This window comes from Chiroxiphia lanceolata, chromosome 9, assembly GCF_009829145.1.
Source record: "Chiroxiphia lanceolata isolate bChiLan1 chromosome 9, bChiLan1.pri, whole genome shotgun sequence".
NCBI classification, from domain to species: domain Eukaryota; kingdom Metazoa; phylum Chordata; class Aves; order Passeriformes; family Pipridae; genus Chiroxiphia; species Chiroxiphia lanceolata.
This window is the reverse complement of record NC_045645.1, coordinates 25,501,039-25,516,008: the sequence shown is the minus strand read 5'-3', so window position 1 is coordinate 25,516,008 and position 14,970 is coordinate 25,501,039. Positions and strand designations below refer to the sequence as shown.

Genomic DNA, 14,970 nt, shown 5'->3' with positions numbered 1-14,970 from the left:
GTTTACATGTGGAGTGTTTTATTGTTCCTCTCACAAGCCTTGTGGGTAATGGGAACATCTTGATAAGAGTTTGCTTTAGTCTCTTGTATCACTGCATTGGAGTTCACGTGAGTGAGGTGTTCCCTGTAATTTAGGTTTTTTACTGCTTTCCTGAGTTGTGACTCGTTCTGTGGGTATTCCCTCAGTCCCTTGTTCCTGGACAGTGCAGCCTGTTGTGTATTGATTTGATTAATTTAGCTGAGTTCTTTCCCTCATCCATACCCACACCTATAGGACAGTACTTAGATAAATAAAATTCTAAGTGGCTTGGTTTTGAAACAGGGTAGGAATGCAAGGAATGGTTTCTTTAACAGTTTTGTTCCTTGTTTCCCTTGTGTGTGACAAAGTATAACCATGGCAGTTACAGCTTCCCCAAAATCTGCTTAGAAAATGTGCAGCTGTAAGAAAGTACAACTAAGTGGAAACAGGAAAAAAAAAGATAATTTTTTTTTTTTAATCACAGTAATCTCTTGAAACAAATGAAAATTGCATTTGGTTGTCCTTGTGAGAAACCTGTGTGTTTCTCCTCTGTAATGATTTTTTTAAATGATGTTTACTTCTGTGTCAGTTCTCAGACTACTGTGTAGGGCGTGGGTGGATCACTGCAGAACCCAAATGGAACTGACTTCTCAGCCCTCAGAAATTTAGGATTACTGTAGGATCTGTGTAAAACAGTTGCTTCCTGTGAGTTACTTGACTTGATACTGCACTAGTTATCTCTTTACTGGTATAGTAAAGTGATTTTTAGACTACAGGATTTGCCCCAGAGTTCCTCTTTTATCAAAAGTCACTGCTAATGAGCTGGAGGTCTTGACTTGTAGACACAAATGCTGTGGGTCTTGTGTTATCTGAATATGCAGATTTCAGAAATAGCTTTTATGGAACCAAGTTAAACTATATCACTAAATCTGCAGACTAGGAAAGTCTTACGTGTCTAGTTTTTTTACACTGGACAAAAAGAGTGCTTATGTCTCTTCACTGTTAAGGTGGTGAGACTGAGACCATTTCTTAAGGCTTCAGCTTCTCGGCTCCAGTTCCTGGTACCCAGGCAGTTTTTCATGATGCCTTTAGCTTTCCTTATCAGTTCCTTTTACTTCAAGTTTCTGACATGTGTTTGCCTTCTTTCTCTCAGTTCATGGTGGTTTTGTAGTGGTTTCCTCTAGTAATTCCTGAGGCAAGGGAACATTATTCCAAATAATTTCCTTCGATGGTGGTAGATGGATGGTTTTTTGATTGTCCAATACACTACTCTAAAAGTTATAATTCAGTTCATGCCTGACTGTATTTTCTGCCCAGCCATTTTCATTCATTCCTCTCCACTTTGGGAAGTGGACTCTTGAAAGAATTAGCTAATTAATTCAATTTTTTTTTCAACTGTTACTATAACAACTTCTTTGATGTAGGAAAATGCTTTTTCTGCGGAAAAGTAGTTATTGGTTCTTCAGCTGCACAGCTCCCTCATTTCATTCACTTGTTTGCAATCCTGACGAGCTTATTCTGTGCTCACCCTCTTGTATTCACAAGTGCTTTTCCTCTTCATTCCAGACAGCCAGACGTGCCGCAGACACAGCCAAAACCTGCTGTTCCTGCTCCTCCAGAAGCAGCTCCTGTTGCCAAATCCTGGGCCAACACCAAGCCAGGTGGACAGGACGGTAAGTGCTGGTCAGGTGGAGGGTTCTTGCCTGGCCCAGCAGGCTGGGAATGCTGCTGGGAGAGACCTCCACACCCAGCAGTCCTTTGAGTCCTGACCTGGCCAGTTGGGACTGGGGAAAGTTGTGGAAGCACTTTTCCAGGCTGGAAGGTGAGACAGTGGCTGGTCACTGCAGCTGCAGCAGGATTTATCAGCAGGTCTGACTGCTTTGTAAAGGGTTGGGGTAGTCACCTCTTCTGAACTGACAGGGAAATGGTGGTGGCAGTGTAAAACCTCAGAAATCGCTGTGGTGAGGAGAGGGAATCACAGTCAGTTCCTGCAACATCTGCACTTTTTGGCATGGGAAGGAGAGTCATAAACACTTGGTGGTCATAATCCTGATCATAATTTTGGATCATTTTGTGTGAAGTGTGTGTAGTTGTGTTTCTGTTTTAACATGTACTACAGCAATACTTTTCCCTTTATTTTATAGATTCCTTGGTTATTTTAGTATCAAAGTGATAGTGTTCAAGTAGTTTTTTTCTGGGGAAAAGTTAAAAGGTTTGTTTAACATAATTGTATGAAAGGATGGAGAACTGTTACCATTGGTGTGAATCTTGACTTAATCTTACATTATAGATGTAAGATCAGAACTGAATCTTCAGCAGATTTTTTAAATGCTTGTAGAGTGAGAGGTTACTTAGAATTCCTGTGTCTCCATTGTGAAAAATACCCTGCAATGTGTTTTGTTCCTTAAATTTGGGTATTGCAGACTTTCTGTGGCTGTAAAATGGAGTTTAGGCTTTCAAGTTGAAGAAGTGAGTTCTCTTCTGAATAGAGATTTTAAAATAGTAAAATCTAAATTGCGTGGAGGTCACTTATTAGACCTCCTATAGTTTGTTAACATCACATATCCAATGATTTGGGATTTTTTCCCACTAAGTATTAGAAGTGACAATCCTACATTCTTCATTTCTTGCTCTCCTCTCTGATGTTCAGTGTTTCTTTCGTTGTCAAATATAGGAACTTTTCTCCTATAAGCTTTTACAAGATTTCTGTGGAATAAAAAAAAAGGAATTCACACTGATGCAAAGTGATCTGCACACCAGCCTTTCTGCATAAGCTGATAAGATCATCTCCATGACACAGGAAATAGTGATTCGGCTCAGTGGCTTCAAAATGCGTTTAGCTAATTATTTCATAGTTACCATGGCAGCTTGTGTGCCAAGCCCAGATGGCACCCTCATTTCATTCAATTAATGCAGGAGCGGGTTTGCTGTTTCCAGAAGAAATACTGGATGTGAATTGGCATCAGCTGCTTGCTGTCCTCTGGTTTGAAACTCAGGGTACACCTGTTGTGCTCATGCTTTCCTGAGCTGCAGTTGGCTCCTAGGACCTGTACTGTTTCCAGATGCCCTGTGAGTGTTCCAGCAGTCACTCAGCCACTGCCTCATGCTCTCGTAAAACTTGAGTGAGGCAAGACTAAACCCTTTTCTGATCCTGTCCGTGGCCATGTAGAAAGGAAGGACTTCTGAAATGTAACAGCAGCATGAATTTTTCAGCTCAGGCATTGGCTGACAGTTGGGGTTAAATGCTGCCAAAATATATTTGAATTTTTTAAGTTCTGTCTGAACTGAACGTCTGGCTGACATTCTGGCTATTTCAGATTACCAGCTTAAACACAATCAAGATCACTGATACTGTTACTTTGCCTTTAAAACATTGTTACTGTTCACAGTGTAGACTTGAGCAGAAAACATTTTTGAAGATTCATCAAACTCATGGATGTTGCATGGCCTGGGATCTGGGAAGGGGCTCCCTTGCCTGGCAGGTCATCTGGTTAGTGTGGGTGGTTTTCAGTCCTCTTAAGAGCAAGTCTTTGGATGCAGCTGCATGGGAACATGAACAGTCAGTGTCCATTAACAAAAGACAAGTTAATGTGATCTGTAGTATGTGAATTCAATGAAAATGGAAAGATTTCAAGGCAATTTGTAGGCACCAGGATAAACAGTGGCATTTACTGTCATGCCTTTACAAAGTACAGAGTAAGGAGTTTATCCTGTGCTTGACTCCTAATCGTGGAAAAAACCCAACCAAAGTCCACTGAAATCCCTGCATTTTATTGTTAGGAATGATTCCTTCAGAGAGTGGAGGGAAAAAAGCTTTTCTAGTTGTTAAAAAAAGCACGGCTTGGGGAATGGGGGCTTTTGGATGGCATGTGTTCAGATCCCTTTTTGTGAGTTTGCCCAGTAATCTCTGTAGGCTAATACCATATGCCTTTTAGCAGCCAGTAGTAAAGAGAGGTATAGGAACAGGGTGTTATTCAGGCTGTTGGAACAGAAATTTCCCCTCAGCAAGATAATCAGTTATTGGGCACTACAGTGCTGCTGATATAGGTCTATCCATTATGTGAATGGGGAGGTGAAGAAATTGGTGCAAAGTAGATGCCAGCAAAACCTTCTACAGAGGAAGACAACCTGTATATTTGACTTCCATACCAGGTACAACAGAAGTCTTAAATTCCAATCTTGAGTTATAGTGTCAAGGGTTTTTAGAAATCAAGAACGCTACAGTTCTGATACTTCTCTCATAAGGTAAAAGCTGTGGCCTTTTAAAGTCCTGAAGATTTATTATTAGAACAGTAATTAATCTTAAAGGCATTGCAGTAACATAGTTGCCCATTCTTGGGTGCACTATAGTTGTAGAATGAAAAGGAGGAAACCTTTGTCTGGAAGGAATGGGGGAAAGTGTTTACAGAGCCGAGGAACTTCAGGTACTCCCTGTGTTCCTTGTTCCATTGTCCATTATTCCTCTCTGGTGCTTCTGGATTTTTCTCAGCCCCAACAGCTGTGATAATTGATCTAATAAATTTAACAACTCTGATAGCAAACGTGAACACTTTACAAGGATTGCTCTTTACTTATGTGAATTACATTACCAGTAAATGAATGTGGCTTTAACACTCACTTTTGAAGGATGAACAGGCTTCTACTGCTCTCTGAACTGTTTTGACTACAGAAAGTTGTGACTTTGTGAATATCTTGCTGTGTAGGTCCACCTCTTCCAGTAAATAGTTATTTCCAGCAAGAATTTCCCAGTCTGCCGGCAGCTGGGGATCAGGAAAAGTCAGGTAAAGATAAAGATGCACCTGAAGAGCTCCATGGATCAGGACCCAACCTGCGACCACAAAGTAAGCGTGTGCTGCAAATTTTTGTGTAACTGCATGGGTGTGGAACATATTAGAGGATTAATTGGGCCCTGTACAAAATTGATGAATATATTGTTTTAATCAACACACTCCTGCACTGAAGAAATGGATATTTCAGGCTTTACTCTGCTTTACTGTGTTCCTGAGGTGTGGAAGGTAGTGTGTTTGATCCTTTCACTTCCCATTTTCCCAGTCTGCTCAGTACTCCAGTTGTGCTCTGAGGAACACTTGTTAGTTGCACAATATTGGTGTTTTTCTTACTTCCAGCTGCTAGATGTCACAACAACTAAAATATGTATTTAAAGAATTCTTGTAATATTAACTAATTGTATAAGTTGTCATTAGGGTTGTCCCCAAATGGTTAATATTCATAAGAGAGGAGCCTGAAAAATCCTGAAATGAAAACTTAATCTGCAAGATACCCAAAGAGTGGATTGTACTTTGAAAGGCATTGGCATCTTTGGTTCCTGGCTGCAGTGCTCTGACCAGCTGGATCTGTTCAGGCTGTGGGGCATTAGATGTACTGAAAACAACCCATAACTGTGTTGGGTTTGCAGCTCTCAGGGAAGAAGCGTGGTTTGCTTCCCCAGATCCTTGTAACAGGGAGGCATTTGGGATTGTGCTTGTTACCAGTGGAAAACAAGATTCCTTTCTCCCTCAGAAGTTTGCTTTTGATGAGGTTTGATGGACTGAGGGTCCTGTCCTGCACTGTGGGCAGCACTGTCTTGTACCAGTACAAGGCACAAGGTGAACTGCTTTTAGAGGGTTTGGGCTCTCAGGGAACCCTTAACTCCCTTAACTCCGTGTTACATGCCCTGGCTTTCCTTCATTTGTTTGTCAGGTCCTGCAGACTGGGGCCATGTGCCTGTTCAGGTCCTTGCTGGATTTTGGTGTAAAGAATAAATTGTCAGGAAATTTGAGATCTGTCCAACACCAACTGAGGAGAACAGCTCTGTGTGTCAGTCCCAGCCTCCTGCAGGCAGTTACAGTTTTGGGCAGCACTGTATGTGCTATATTAAGCCCTTCCTTCGTGTCTGACAGCAGAAAGCTAAATGACTTGGCTAGTACTGCCCCTTTAGCAGCTGTGCTCCCCAGCAAAGATAAGTGCAGGAACTGTAATGGATACTTAGGAGCATAGTTTATCACTCCTTAAAGGGTTTGTGCCTCTAAAGGCATACTATTTACAGTGTGTGTCTGAATTTCTTTTGGTTCTCATGGATCTGAGAACTGCTGCTGAGTACTCTGTTTATGGTTTTTTTTTTTTGTCCTGACCCCTTAGTCTGTAGGCAGAAACTCCTAAAAGAATGGACTGCCTGGCACAAGTGATAGGTCGTTAAAATCCCTTACTTTTCCTGGACTTTTTGCTAGACATTCACACGCAGAAGTACAGCCCTAATCACTTCTATTCCATTCTTATCAGGCAGAGATACAAGCCAGACTCTGGATATCTGGTTTCACTTTGGCATATACCTGTGTGTTATCTTTCTTTTTGAGCTGCTCGAGAGTTTCCTGTAGGCCTTTGCTGCTTAGGAAGCTTAATCTTTCCTTTGACAGCATCTTCACACTGAGTCAACAGTGGCCCACTTAGCACAGCTAAATCTGGTTTCCCTCTTGTGCTATAATCAGAATCCTTCCTAAATGGCACTGTGTTTTGGAAGGTAGAGTAGGACAACTAGAGCAGTCCATGAATTTAGAGCTGATCCTTCAGGAACACAGCTGGACATAGGGCTGAAGAGGATTAGGAGCAGCTTCTGTTTCCTCAGTTGGCCATTGCTTGTTTCAGTACCAGGTATGAAGGTGTGTCTGCACAGATCTCTGTGCCACTGAGAACTGGATGGGAACAGTGTGTTTCTCATCATCCCTGTCTGTAAATCTGTGATATGAAGTCTACTCTGGGTTTTTCTGGTACTGATTCTGCCCATGCAGATGCTACTGGTTGGAGAGAAGGGGGTACTAAGAACAACTCTCCTGGTTCTCCAACAGATCAAGAAGCTAAGGCTCTGGGACAGGAAGATGGCAATGCTACACCAGCAGAACAAAGCGATGGCCAGAAGGCAGGAGACAAGAGGGATGTGCGGTTGCCACAGGTCCCTCAACCCAAGCTGAATGGGCAGCAGCAGCCACCCCTCTCATCTCAGTACAGAGCAATGATGCCACCTTATGTAAGTGATGGCTGCATGAACAGTTTTAAGCGGCAGGAATTGATTATTGGCTGGTGTGATTTCCTTATGCCCCTTTCTCTTCCCTCCTTGGAACACTCAGCAGTTCTGCTGGAAGGGTGGGATTGAAACCAGCACCTCAGAGGATGTGGCTACCTGTTGCTGCTCCTGCTATGCCAAGTTTGAACTTGTCAGGACTTGATTAACACTTGTGTCCTGATGTCACGCACTTCTGATATTAAGCAAACTGTCTTTTGAGTGAAAAGTCATGCTTTACTTCCATTGTGATTCTTTTTATGCTCTCAGTATGCTTAGTGCAATTATACTCTTTTTAACGAATGACTCCTGTTTTTAAAACTTTTTTAGATGTTTAATCAGTATCCTAGAATGGCATATCCTCCTTCCATGCAAGGTCCAACAAGATTCCCCAATTCTGAGCCTAGCAGGTAAGAAACCTTGTAAGTGTTTGTTGTGTGGGTATGAACTCGGGGACTTAGTTTAAAAAAAATAAAGAAATTTGCACTCTCTCGATGATGATTATACACTGCATAAGAACTGCCACTGGTTAGTCTCCCAAGTTTGGCTTATGTGGAGCAGTGCCATGGAGTGATTTGTGCTTGACAACTCAACTGCAAAACTTGAGGAAATTCTGCACATTACAGGGTTTTTGATTTGTAAGAGCAAAAGTCACTTGGGGATACATTTGAAACTTCAACCAGTATTTTGCCTGTAAAAGGACTCTTCCACTGTTACAGTGAAAGGAGTTAATTCCTGGTTCTCAAATCTAATGTGTTACAACATTAGTTTTCCTCCTTTTTGTGCATTTTTCCATAGTTGAGGAGGACTGTGCACATGCATGAGGAAATAGGGGATCTGGTGGGCAGTAGGGTACAAACTGACAGTTGATCCGTTATTGGGATCAGGAGGAGGATAGGGAGGGTTGAGAGGGATGACTGGGAGAACTTGAGTATAGGAGTAGGAAGATGGTACAGAATCTTTGACAGTGGGAAAGCATGAAAAGTATAAAGAAATATCTCCAGGATGGATAAATGGGTGTTGAGAAGGATGCCAGATCTGTGCAGTGTGTTGTGTGAAAGCTACAAGGCATGTGGTTTTCTGCTGTCAGCCGATGTCTGAGTTGTTTGTGAAGTGTGCAAGCAAGGCTACAGCATCCAGCATTCCTCTTTCACAAAGAACCCTCCGGTGGTGTAGCAGTAATTTGAATTGTGGTAGTCACACATGTAGAGGAGAGTTCACATTTATACTGTGTTTGAGAGAACAGTACTGTATATTTCAAATAACTGTCATACAGGTTGACCTTATATCTAGTCATTTGTGGATAAATAGTGGCCTTTGCTTCTGTCTCCTTTTTTAGAGGCCCAAGGGGAAGAGGCCCACCTTCCTGGTGCTCAGAACCCATTGAGCGCCCGTCCATTCTTAGTGCTAGTGAACTCAAAGAGCTTGATAAATTTGATAATCTGGATGCTGAGGCTGATGAAGGTTGGGCAGGTAAGAACATCAGATTAATGGTCTGCTATTTGTACATGGAATGTTTCTGAAAGATTAATGGAACATTTTTTTCACATCAGGTGCTCAGAGTGAGGTGGATTACACCGAGCAGTTGAACTTCAGTGATGATGACGAGCAAGGAAGTAGTCAAAAAGAGAAGGAAAGTGGGTGAGTTGGTGTTGCCAACTGGGTGTGAAATGTCACTTAACTAGCCTAGCTTTTGGAAAGACTGAATGAAACTAGGGCAGGTACTCATTGCAATAACATTTATTCCAGTAATTTAATACTGTATTAAATTGCATGACTGCCTGCAGACTCCAGTCAGCTGGGTATGTAGTGGGAATTATCCTTGCTCTGGGCAACCTTTGCTAAGAACCATTGAGGCTAGAAGATAAATCACTAAATACCTGTGTGGAGTACACATTCCATTTTTGTTATTTCTTTGCACATAGTGATGAACAGACACCATCAAAAGATTCCAAGAGTCCCGATGACCAGAAGGAAGCAGAAGAACAGACCAGTGCTAAGTCTGCCACCCAGGTTTCCACAGCAGCAACCAAAGGGTCTTATGGCAAGCTTGATCAGGTTTGTGCACTCTTCTCTTCAGCTCTTCTGGCAGCAGCCTCGTCAGGAGAGTCCGACTCAGGTGTCTTTCCAAACTGTCAGGTCAATTAAGGTTACGAACATGAGTGAGGGCAACTTTGCTGTAATGTGAGCTCACTTCTCACATCTCAGGCCAATAGATTTTATACAGATCGTGTAGAATTCATCAGCTCAGCCATTTTTGGTTTCCTCTGTTAGGGGAAGCTTGGCAACCACCTCAGTTTATGCCTGCTACAGCCCTATTTTAATTTTTTTTCCCCAGGTGTCATGAAACGAGTGTTTTAAGGTCTCTCACAACACCTTAAAACACTCATTTCACAATACCAGGAAAAGCTACTGTTGGCTTTGAAAATTTCCTAGAAATATTTCTTCTTGACGCCGGTAATAATGATGATGGAGGAACTGGGATTGGTTTTACTTGCATTTTCTCTGTATATAAAGATCACAGTGTTTTTTAAGGGTTGATGCTCCATTGAATCTGAGGGAAAACGGTGCACTAACATAAACTCTGGCATTTGGATGTGTGAATTCTTAAGTTGTTTAGCTCTCAGTACAAAAAATGAAAGTGGTTTTGCCTTTGTTTTGCATGCATATTTCTATTGAATGCAGATACCTTATTAGATGTAGTATCTTAAAGCAGTAGAAAATAATAAATGTAAAATTTGTCAGTGTGGCTGTGGTTATGAACTTGCTTAATCCTGGTACCTGTTTGATCCAACAGGATCGAGGTCCACCACAGCCTTCTATACATGAAAGAGGTGGCCCTGCTCTTCCTCCAAAATCTATTCTACCACCGGTAAGGAAGGTTGAAATTGTCCTTATTTCCTTGAGTTAAATTCTCTAATGCTTTCTTTAAAGCTGTGGCAGAGAGATTTAGACTAAGAAATGTAAAAATATGCCTCAAATAACAGTAAACCTTTCCTTTAACAAGTAAAATGATCATAGTGCCTGGGGACAGTAGGAATGGGACCCTAGCACATCCATGATGCTAATTGTGTAAAACAACCCCATCTTGTAAGTAGCATGTGAATGGACAAGAATTTCAAAAGCTTTTAATTATCCAGCCCCAGTTGAGAACTAGAGAGGACAGGAGCATGGGAACATTGCTGAGGGCTGACTGCCAAGACAGATGGGGAGATGAAGTCCCAAATGAAATGTGAACTAAAATCTCTGTTATCCTGAGCTACCTTGAAATTCTTTGGCTCCTTGGGGGATTTTTGTCTGAGATTTACCCTGAGTCTCTGAGATTTAGAGCAGCCTGTAACCGAATCTAAAAGTTGTTTGTCATCTTTGCTGCCACTTTGCCTTGAGGATGGTGAGGAGGGGTGACGTGAGCCCAGCTGAATCTTTACGTCTCCTTTCTGAGCTCAGGTTGTGAGAGTCTGAACTGGATCAGGAAGATGGGGGCTTACTTTTTCTTCCAAGTCTGTGCTGTGCAGATACATGTGCTGACAGATAGTTAAATACAATATTTCAGCTGGCTGTTGATGTAACACGTGTTCAACTTCACTGGTTTTCCTATTGCAGCACCCTCCTCCCCCTGATCGCCAGATGGGAAGGCAGGGACCCTTTCCCCCTAAACCAGTACCAGATGAAGATGAGATTTGGAAGCAGAGGAGAAGGCAGCAGTCAGAGATCTCGGCTGCGGTTGAGCGGGCCCGTAAGCGGAGAGAAGAGGAAGAAAGGAGAATGGAAGAGCAGCGGAAAGCAGCTTGTGCTGAAAAGCTAAAACGGTTAAATGAGAAATTCGGCTGCGTGACAAAACCCTCCCGGGAAGACCCTCTGAAGGAGAGGGAAAGGGAGCGCGAGAGGGAGAGGGAAAGGGAGCGGGAGAGGGAAAGGGAAAGAGAGAGGGAGAGGGAAAAGGAGAGGGAGCGGGAGAGAGAGCGAGAAAAAGAGAGGGAGAAGGAAAAGGAAAAAGAGAGGGAAAGGGAGAAGGAAAAAGAAAAAGAAGAAAAAGAGAAACTGGATAAGGCAAAAGAACAAGAAGTGGAGAAAGAGAAAGAAAAAGAGACGGAGAAAGAAGAGAAGGAGAATGAGAAAGAGAAAGAAGAGGAGAAACCAGCACATGAGGTTCCTGAGCCTGTAGAACCTGTGGCAACACCTGTAGCAGAAAAACAAGAAAGTGAAACCAAGAATAACAAGGAAGAAAAAGGTATCCTTGCACACAAGTAGGAGTTATCCTTCTTAAAGCTGAGTCACAGAGTGTAGCTGTAGTCTAGAAGTCTAATTTGCATACCTAATTAACCTAGTGCATCTAGACCATTTATTTTCCCCACACATTACATCTGATAACTGTCCTTTGAGCTAGGCCTGTTTACCCAGCTCATCAAAAGATTAGGGAATAAAATAAGTTCTGTGATTTGGGCTGGACTTTGAGGAATACAGATAGAAATGTAGGCTTTCTTCTCTTCCTAAAGAAGAGCGAGTCACCCATGTTGCTTAAAAAGCAATGCAAATTATTTCAGCTGTTTTGTTCTTTCAGGAAGCTGAGAGAAGTAGACACAAAGGGCAGCTATTTAAACACGATACATTTTTTGTAGTGGAACTTGAATGCCACAACAGATCCGTTAGACTGTGCTTAGTAAGGTTATGTTATCCTTTATGTTATTCTAAACCAAGCCTTGGTTCATAAAAAAAAGTTGATTCAAATGCGCTGTAGTATCATTGATGTACCACTTCTTAAATCACATTATAGGTACAGCCTAAATGTCAGTGGTTGATTACCCAGTGTATTTGAGTTTAAAAGGGACACTGAGAGATCTGTTAACAATAGTGGTCTCTTTGAGGGCTTGTTCTTGACTTTTTTATTTTGCTTTTATTGGTTTTGGAAACTGAGCCTGTGATGTTAGAGAAGGCAGACATTTTAGGACAACATTCTTTATCAGACACTGTGGTGAAATGTAGTTTTAAGATTCACTCTTGTCTCCCTCGTGTGGGGTTTTTGTTGTTTTTCAGAAGATCAAGCAGTCTTTACTCGACAAGACAGTGGTCGGAATGAGAAAGAGGTTTCACAGGTGACTCATGAGAGTGAGCCGGATTCGGGATCTCAGCCTCGTCCTGCTGTTTCCTCAGGCTATTCTAAACAGTTCCAGAAATCACTGCCACCAAGATTTCAGAGGCAGCAGGTAATGAACCAGTTCATTAAAAGATGGAAGCTCATTTAAAGAATGTCTTCTGCTTCATTCGGAGTAAGAACATGACCATAGGAGTTACAAAAAGCTTAAGCTGTTGGTTTCCAGCTTCTGTAACATCCATGGTATTGGCAGGAATTCCATGAAGCACTTCTTGAACCTTCAAGGTACAAAAGTGAGCAGAAGGCAAGAGAGGTTTTAAAACTGGCTCACACTGGCATTGTGCTTTGGTTGCCTGTGGAACCAGGGGTCTGATGACTGATCATTGTTTCTGCAGCTTTTCCTAAAAGGGTTTGACACTCACAAATGTGAGTTGAACTTGGGTCCTGTGATCTGAAGAGCTCTTTGCATTAATGACATGCGTGAAGTATAGGTTGTTCTGTATCTCAGCTGGACACCAGTAAAGCTGTACGTATTTTAAATCGTCCAGTCTGATTTACTCCTGGTTCATCCTGATGAATGTTTGCAATTAACTCAGAAATGCTTAGTGTCCTAGAGATAATTGTACTACTTGTTTACAAGGGTTATTTGAGTTCTGCTCAAGTCTTCATCTTAACAGAAAGTACTGTAATACTGTTTTCTGTTGTGCAGGAGCAAATGAAGCAGCAGCAGTGGCAGCAGCAGCAGCAAAGTGTCCTTCCACAGTCTGCTCCCTCCCAGCCTTCGAGTGGCCCTGTCCCACCCCCCCAGCACAGACCCCTTTACCAGCCCATGCAGCCACATCCTCAGCATTTGGCTTCCATGGGCTTTGATCCACGGTGGCTCATGATGCAATCCTACATGGACCCACGGATGATGTCAGGAAGACCTGCAATGGACATGCCTCCTATTCATCCTGGTAAATCTTGGAAGCATTTCTTTGACTGTTGAATTTACTTGGTTTTGGAATAGAAGTCTCTCCCTGGCCACACTTTGTTTAGTGAATGGGTGGGTTTCTAAGAAGAAACCGACATTATTTTATTGTTTGAGACAAAATAAATTTTAATCATATGTGACTAAAATTATAGTCGTATGAGAGTGTGTCCCTTTGACTATAAAGTAAAATCACAGCTATCACACTGCAACCATGTTAGTGACAGTTAAGATGATTCAGAATGTCAGCATAAACCTCTACTTTGTTACAGATAGTAAAGCTGGCATGAGTTAGGTTAAACTGAAAGAGCGTATTTACCATTTGTGTTTCATTACATGTTAGCACTTGGCAGTAAATTGCTTTCTCAAAACCCCATGAAATTTTGTTACTTTTGTATGACGTACTAGCAACTCCATAGTCTTAATAAGTTGGTGGTTTCAGATTCCTGGCACTAAAAAGTCCTTTTTAATTTGTGGAATGGCCATCCGATTTGCAGTTAGGAAAGCTGTTTGGCATAAATAATAGAAGTCTATCATGTAATGTAACAGAGATACCTGCCCAACTAATGAGCAAGGGAATGGATATCCTCAGTGAGTGCAGGGAATGAACAGAGAAAATGGCAGGCTAAGCAAAGTCAGTCAAAACTACAGAATGTCTTTAAAATGTTACAAAAGAAAGAGAGTTGGAGTCCTTAATGGAATACAAAAGATCGCTTTTGTGTACACTCATCTTGCCTTTTGTCATTGAGATCTTACAGCAGAAACTTCATCCATGAAGGTCTGCAGACCTGGTTCTCCCCATTATAATGAAAGTAGACAGATTTTTCCTTTTGTTGGTCCATGGGGTATGGGTGTTGAGTATGATTTAGTCATTCCGAGGTCAGCTGGCACTGAATAGACATTTGGTTTTGACAATGGAGGGTCAAGGAAGAGAGAGTGGGAGAGGAGAGAACAGCATTGCTTTGCACCTCCTTTGTTTGTATTGAGGTGGGCTTCTTTGCTTTTGTTAAACTTGTTTCAATTGTTGAACTTAACTCTGCCTCAGGAATTATGCCTCCCAAGCCACTGATGAGAAGAGACCAGATGGAGGGATCAGCAGCTGGCTCGGATTCGTTTGAACACATGGCTCGCTCGGCAAGGGAGCACACTGTGCCTCTGTCAGAGCCCCGCATGATGTGGGGGTCAGACCCCTACCCCCACACAGAGTCTCAGCAATCTACTTCTCCTCCCAAAGTGCTGGAAGAGCCTGATGACTTGAGGTAAAGCCTGAGTTATGTGCCACTGCACGTCACCTCTCCCAGTCACACAGACTCATTGGCTGTGTAACGTGTTGCAAAACACAGTTTAAACTGACTGGGTTGTGGTTGCTCTTCACACACAACTTGAAAGGGGAGTTGTGACTGGGGGATGCAGTGTACTTGGTACTGTTGTATGGAACAGAAGGCACCCCTGCTCTGTAGTCCAGTGTGGAAAGACAATTTACCCCTTGGTTTAGGACCCTTAGCTTAATCTGATGAATGGTGATTGCCATATTTTGAATTTTCAGTTTTGTAGAACACTCCTGCAGTGTTGTCCTTTTCTCCATCTGCTCTCGGTTCTCCCCATATTAGAGAATTTCTATCTGATGTATATTTGTTTCAAAAGTGGTGTGTTAAGTACAAGTGGTATAAAGCAGGACAGTCATTTCTGACCTTTCCTGCTTGATGGATGGTCAGGAAAGCTTTTCCTCTGTGTCTTAAAAGTATTCAAAAATCCTTTTTGCTCTGTTGATGTCTGGGCAGTACTTGGGGGCTTCATTTAAAATTATTGCCTGTTACTTCCTAGAGCTGACACAAA

The 14,970-nt window shown here is 42.2% G+C and overlaps 1 protein-coding gene across 8 annotated transcripts in view; it reads left to right on the top strand.

The window, feature by feature from the left end:
- PRRC2C (proline rich coiled-coil 2C) overlaps nt 1-14,970 on the top strand; it is a 71,067-nt gene that overhangs the window by 20,215 nt on the left and 35,882 nt on the right. For 7 of the 8 annotated variants that reach the window (XM_032697121.1, XM_032697125.1, XM_032697124.1 and 4 more), the window contains exons 4-15: nt 1,585-1,691; nt 4,722-4,859; nt 6,861-7,039; nt 7,403-7,482; nt 8,412-8,545; nt 8,626-8,713; nt 8,998-9,130; nt 9,870-9,944; nt 10,676-11,303; nt 12,107-12,276; nt 12,874-13,120; nt 14,180-14,393. In XM_032697121.1, coding sequence (XP_032553012.1) covers nt 1,585-1,691; nt 4,722-4,859; nt 6,861-7,039; nt 7,403-7,482; nt 8,412-8,545; nt 8,626-8,713; nt 8,998-9,130; nt 9,870-9,944; nt 10,676-11,303; nt 12,107-12,276; nt 12,874-13,120; nt 14,180-14,393 — 2,193 coding nt within the window. The remainder of the gene's footprint in view (nt 1-1,584; nt 1,692-4,721; nt 4,860-6,860; nt 7,040-7,402; nt 7,483-8,411; nt 8,546-8,625; nt 8,714-8,997; nt 9,131-9,869; nt 9,945-10,675; nt 11,304-12,106; nt 12,277-12,873; nt 13,121-14,179; nt 14,394-14,970) is intronic. The other variant, XM_032697119.1, reaches the window with a different exon arrangement.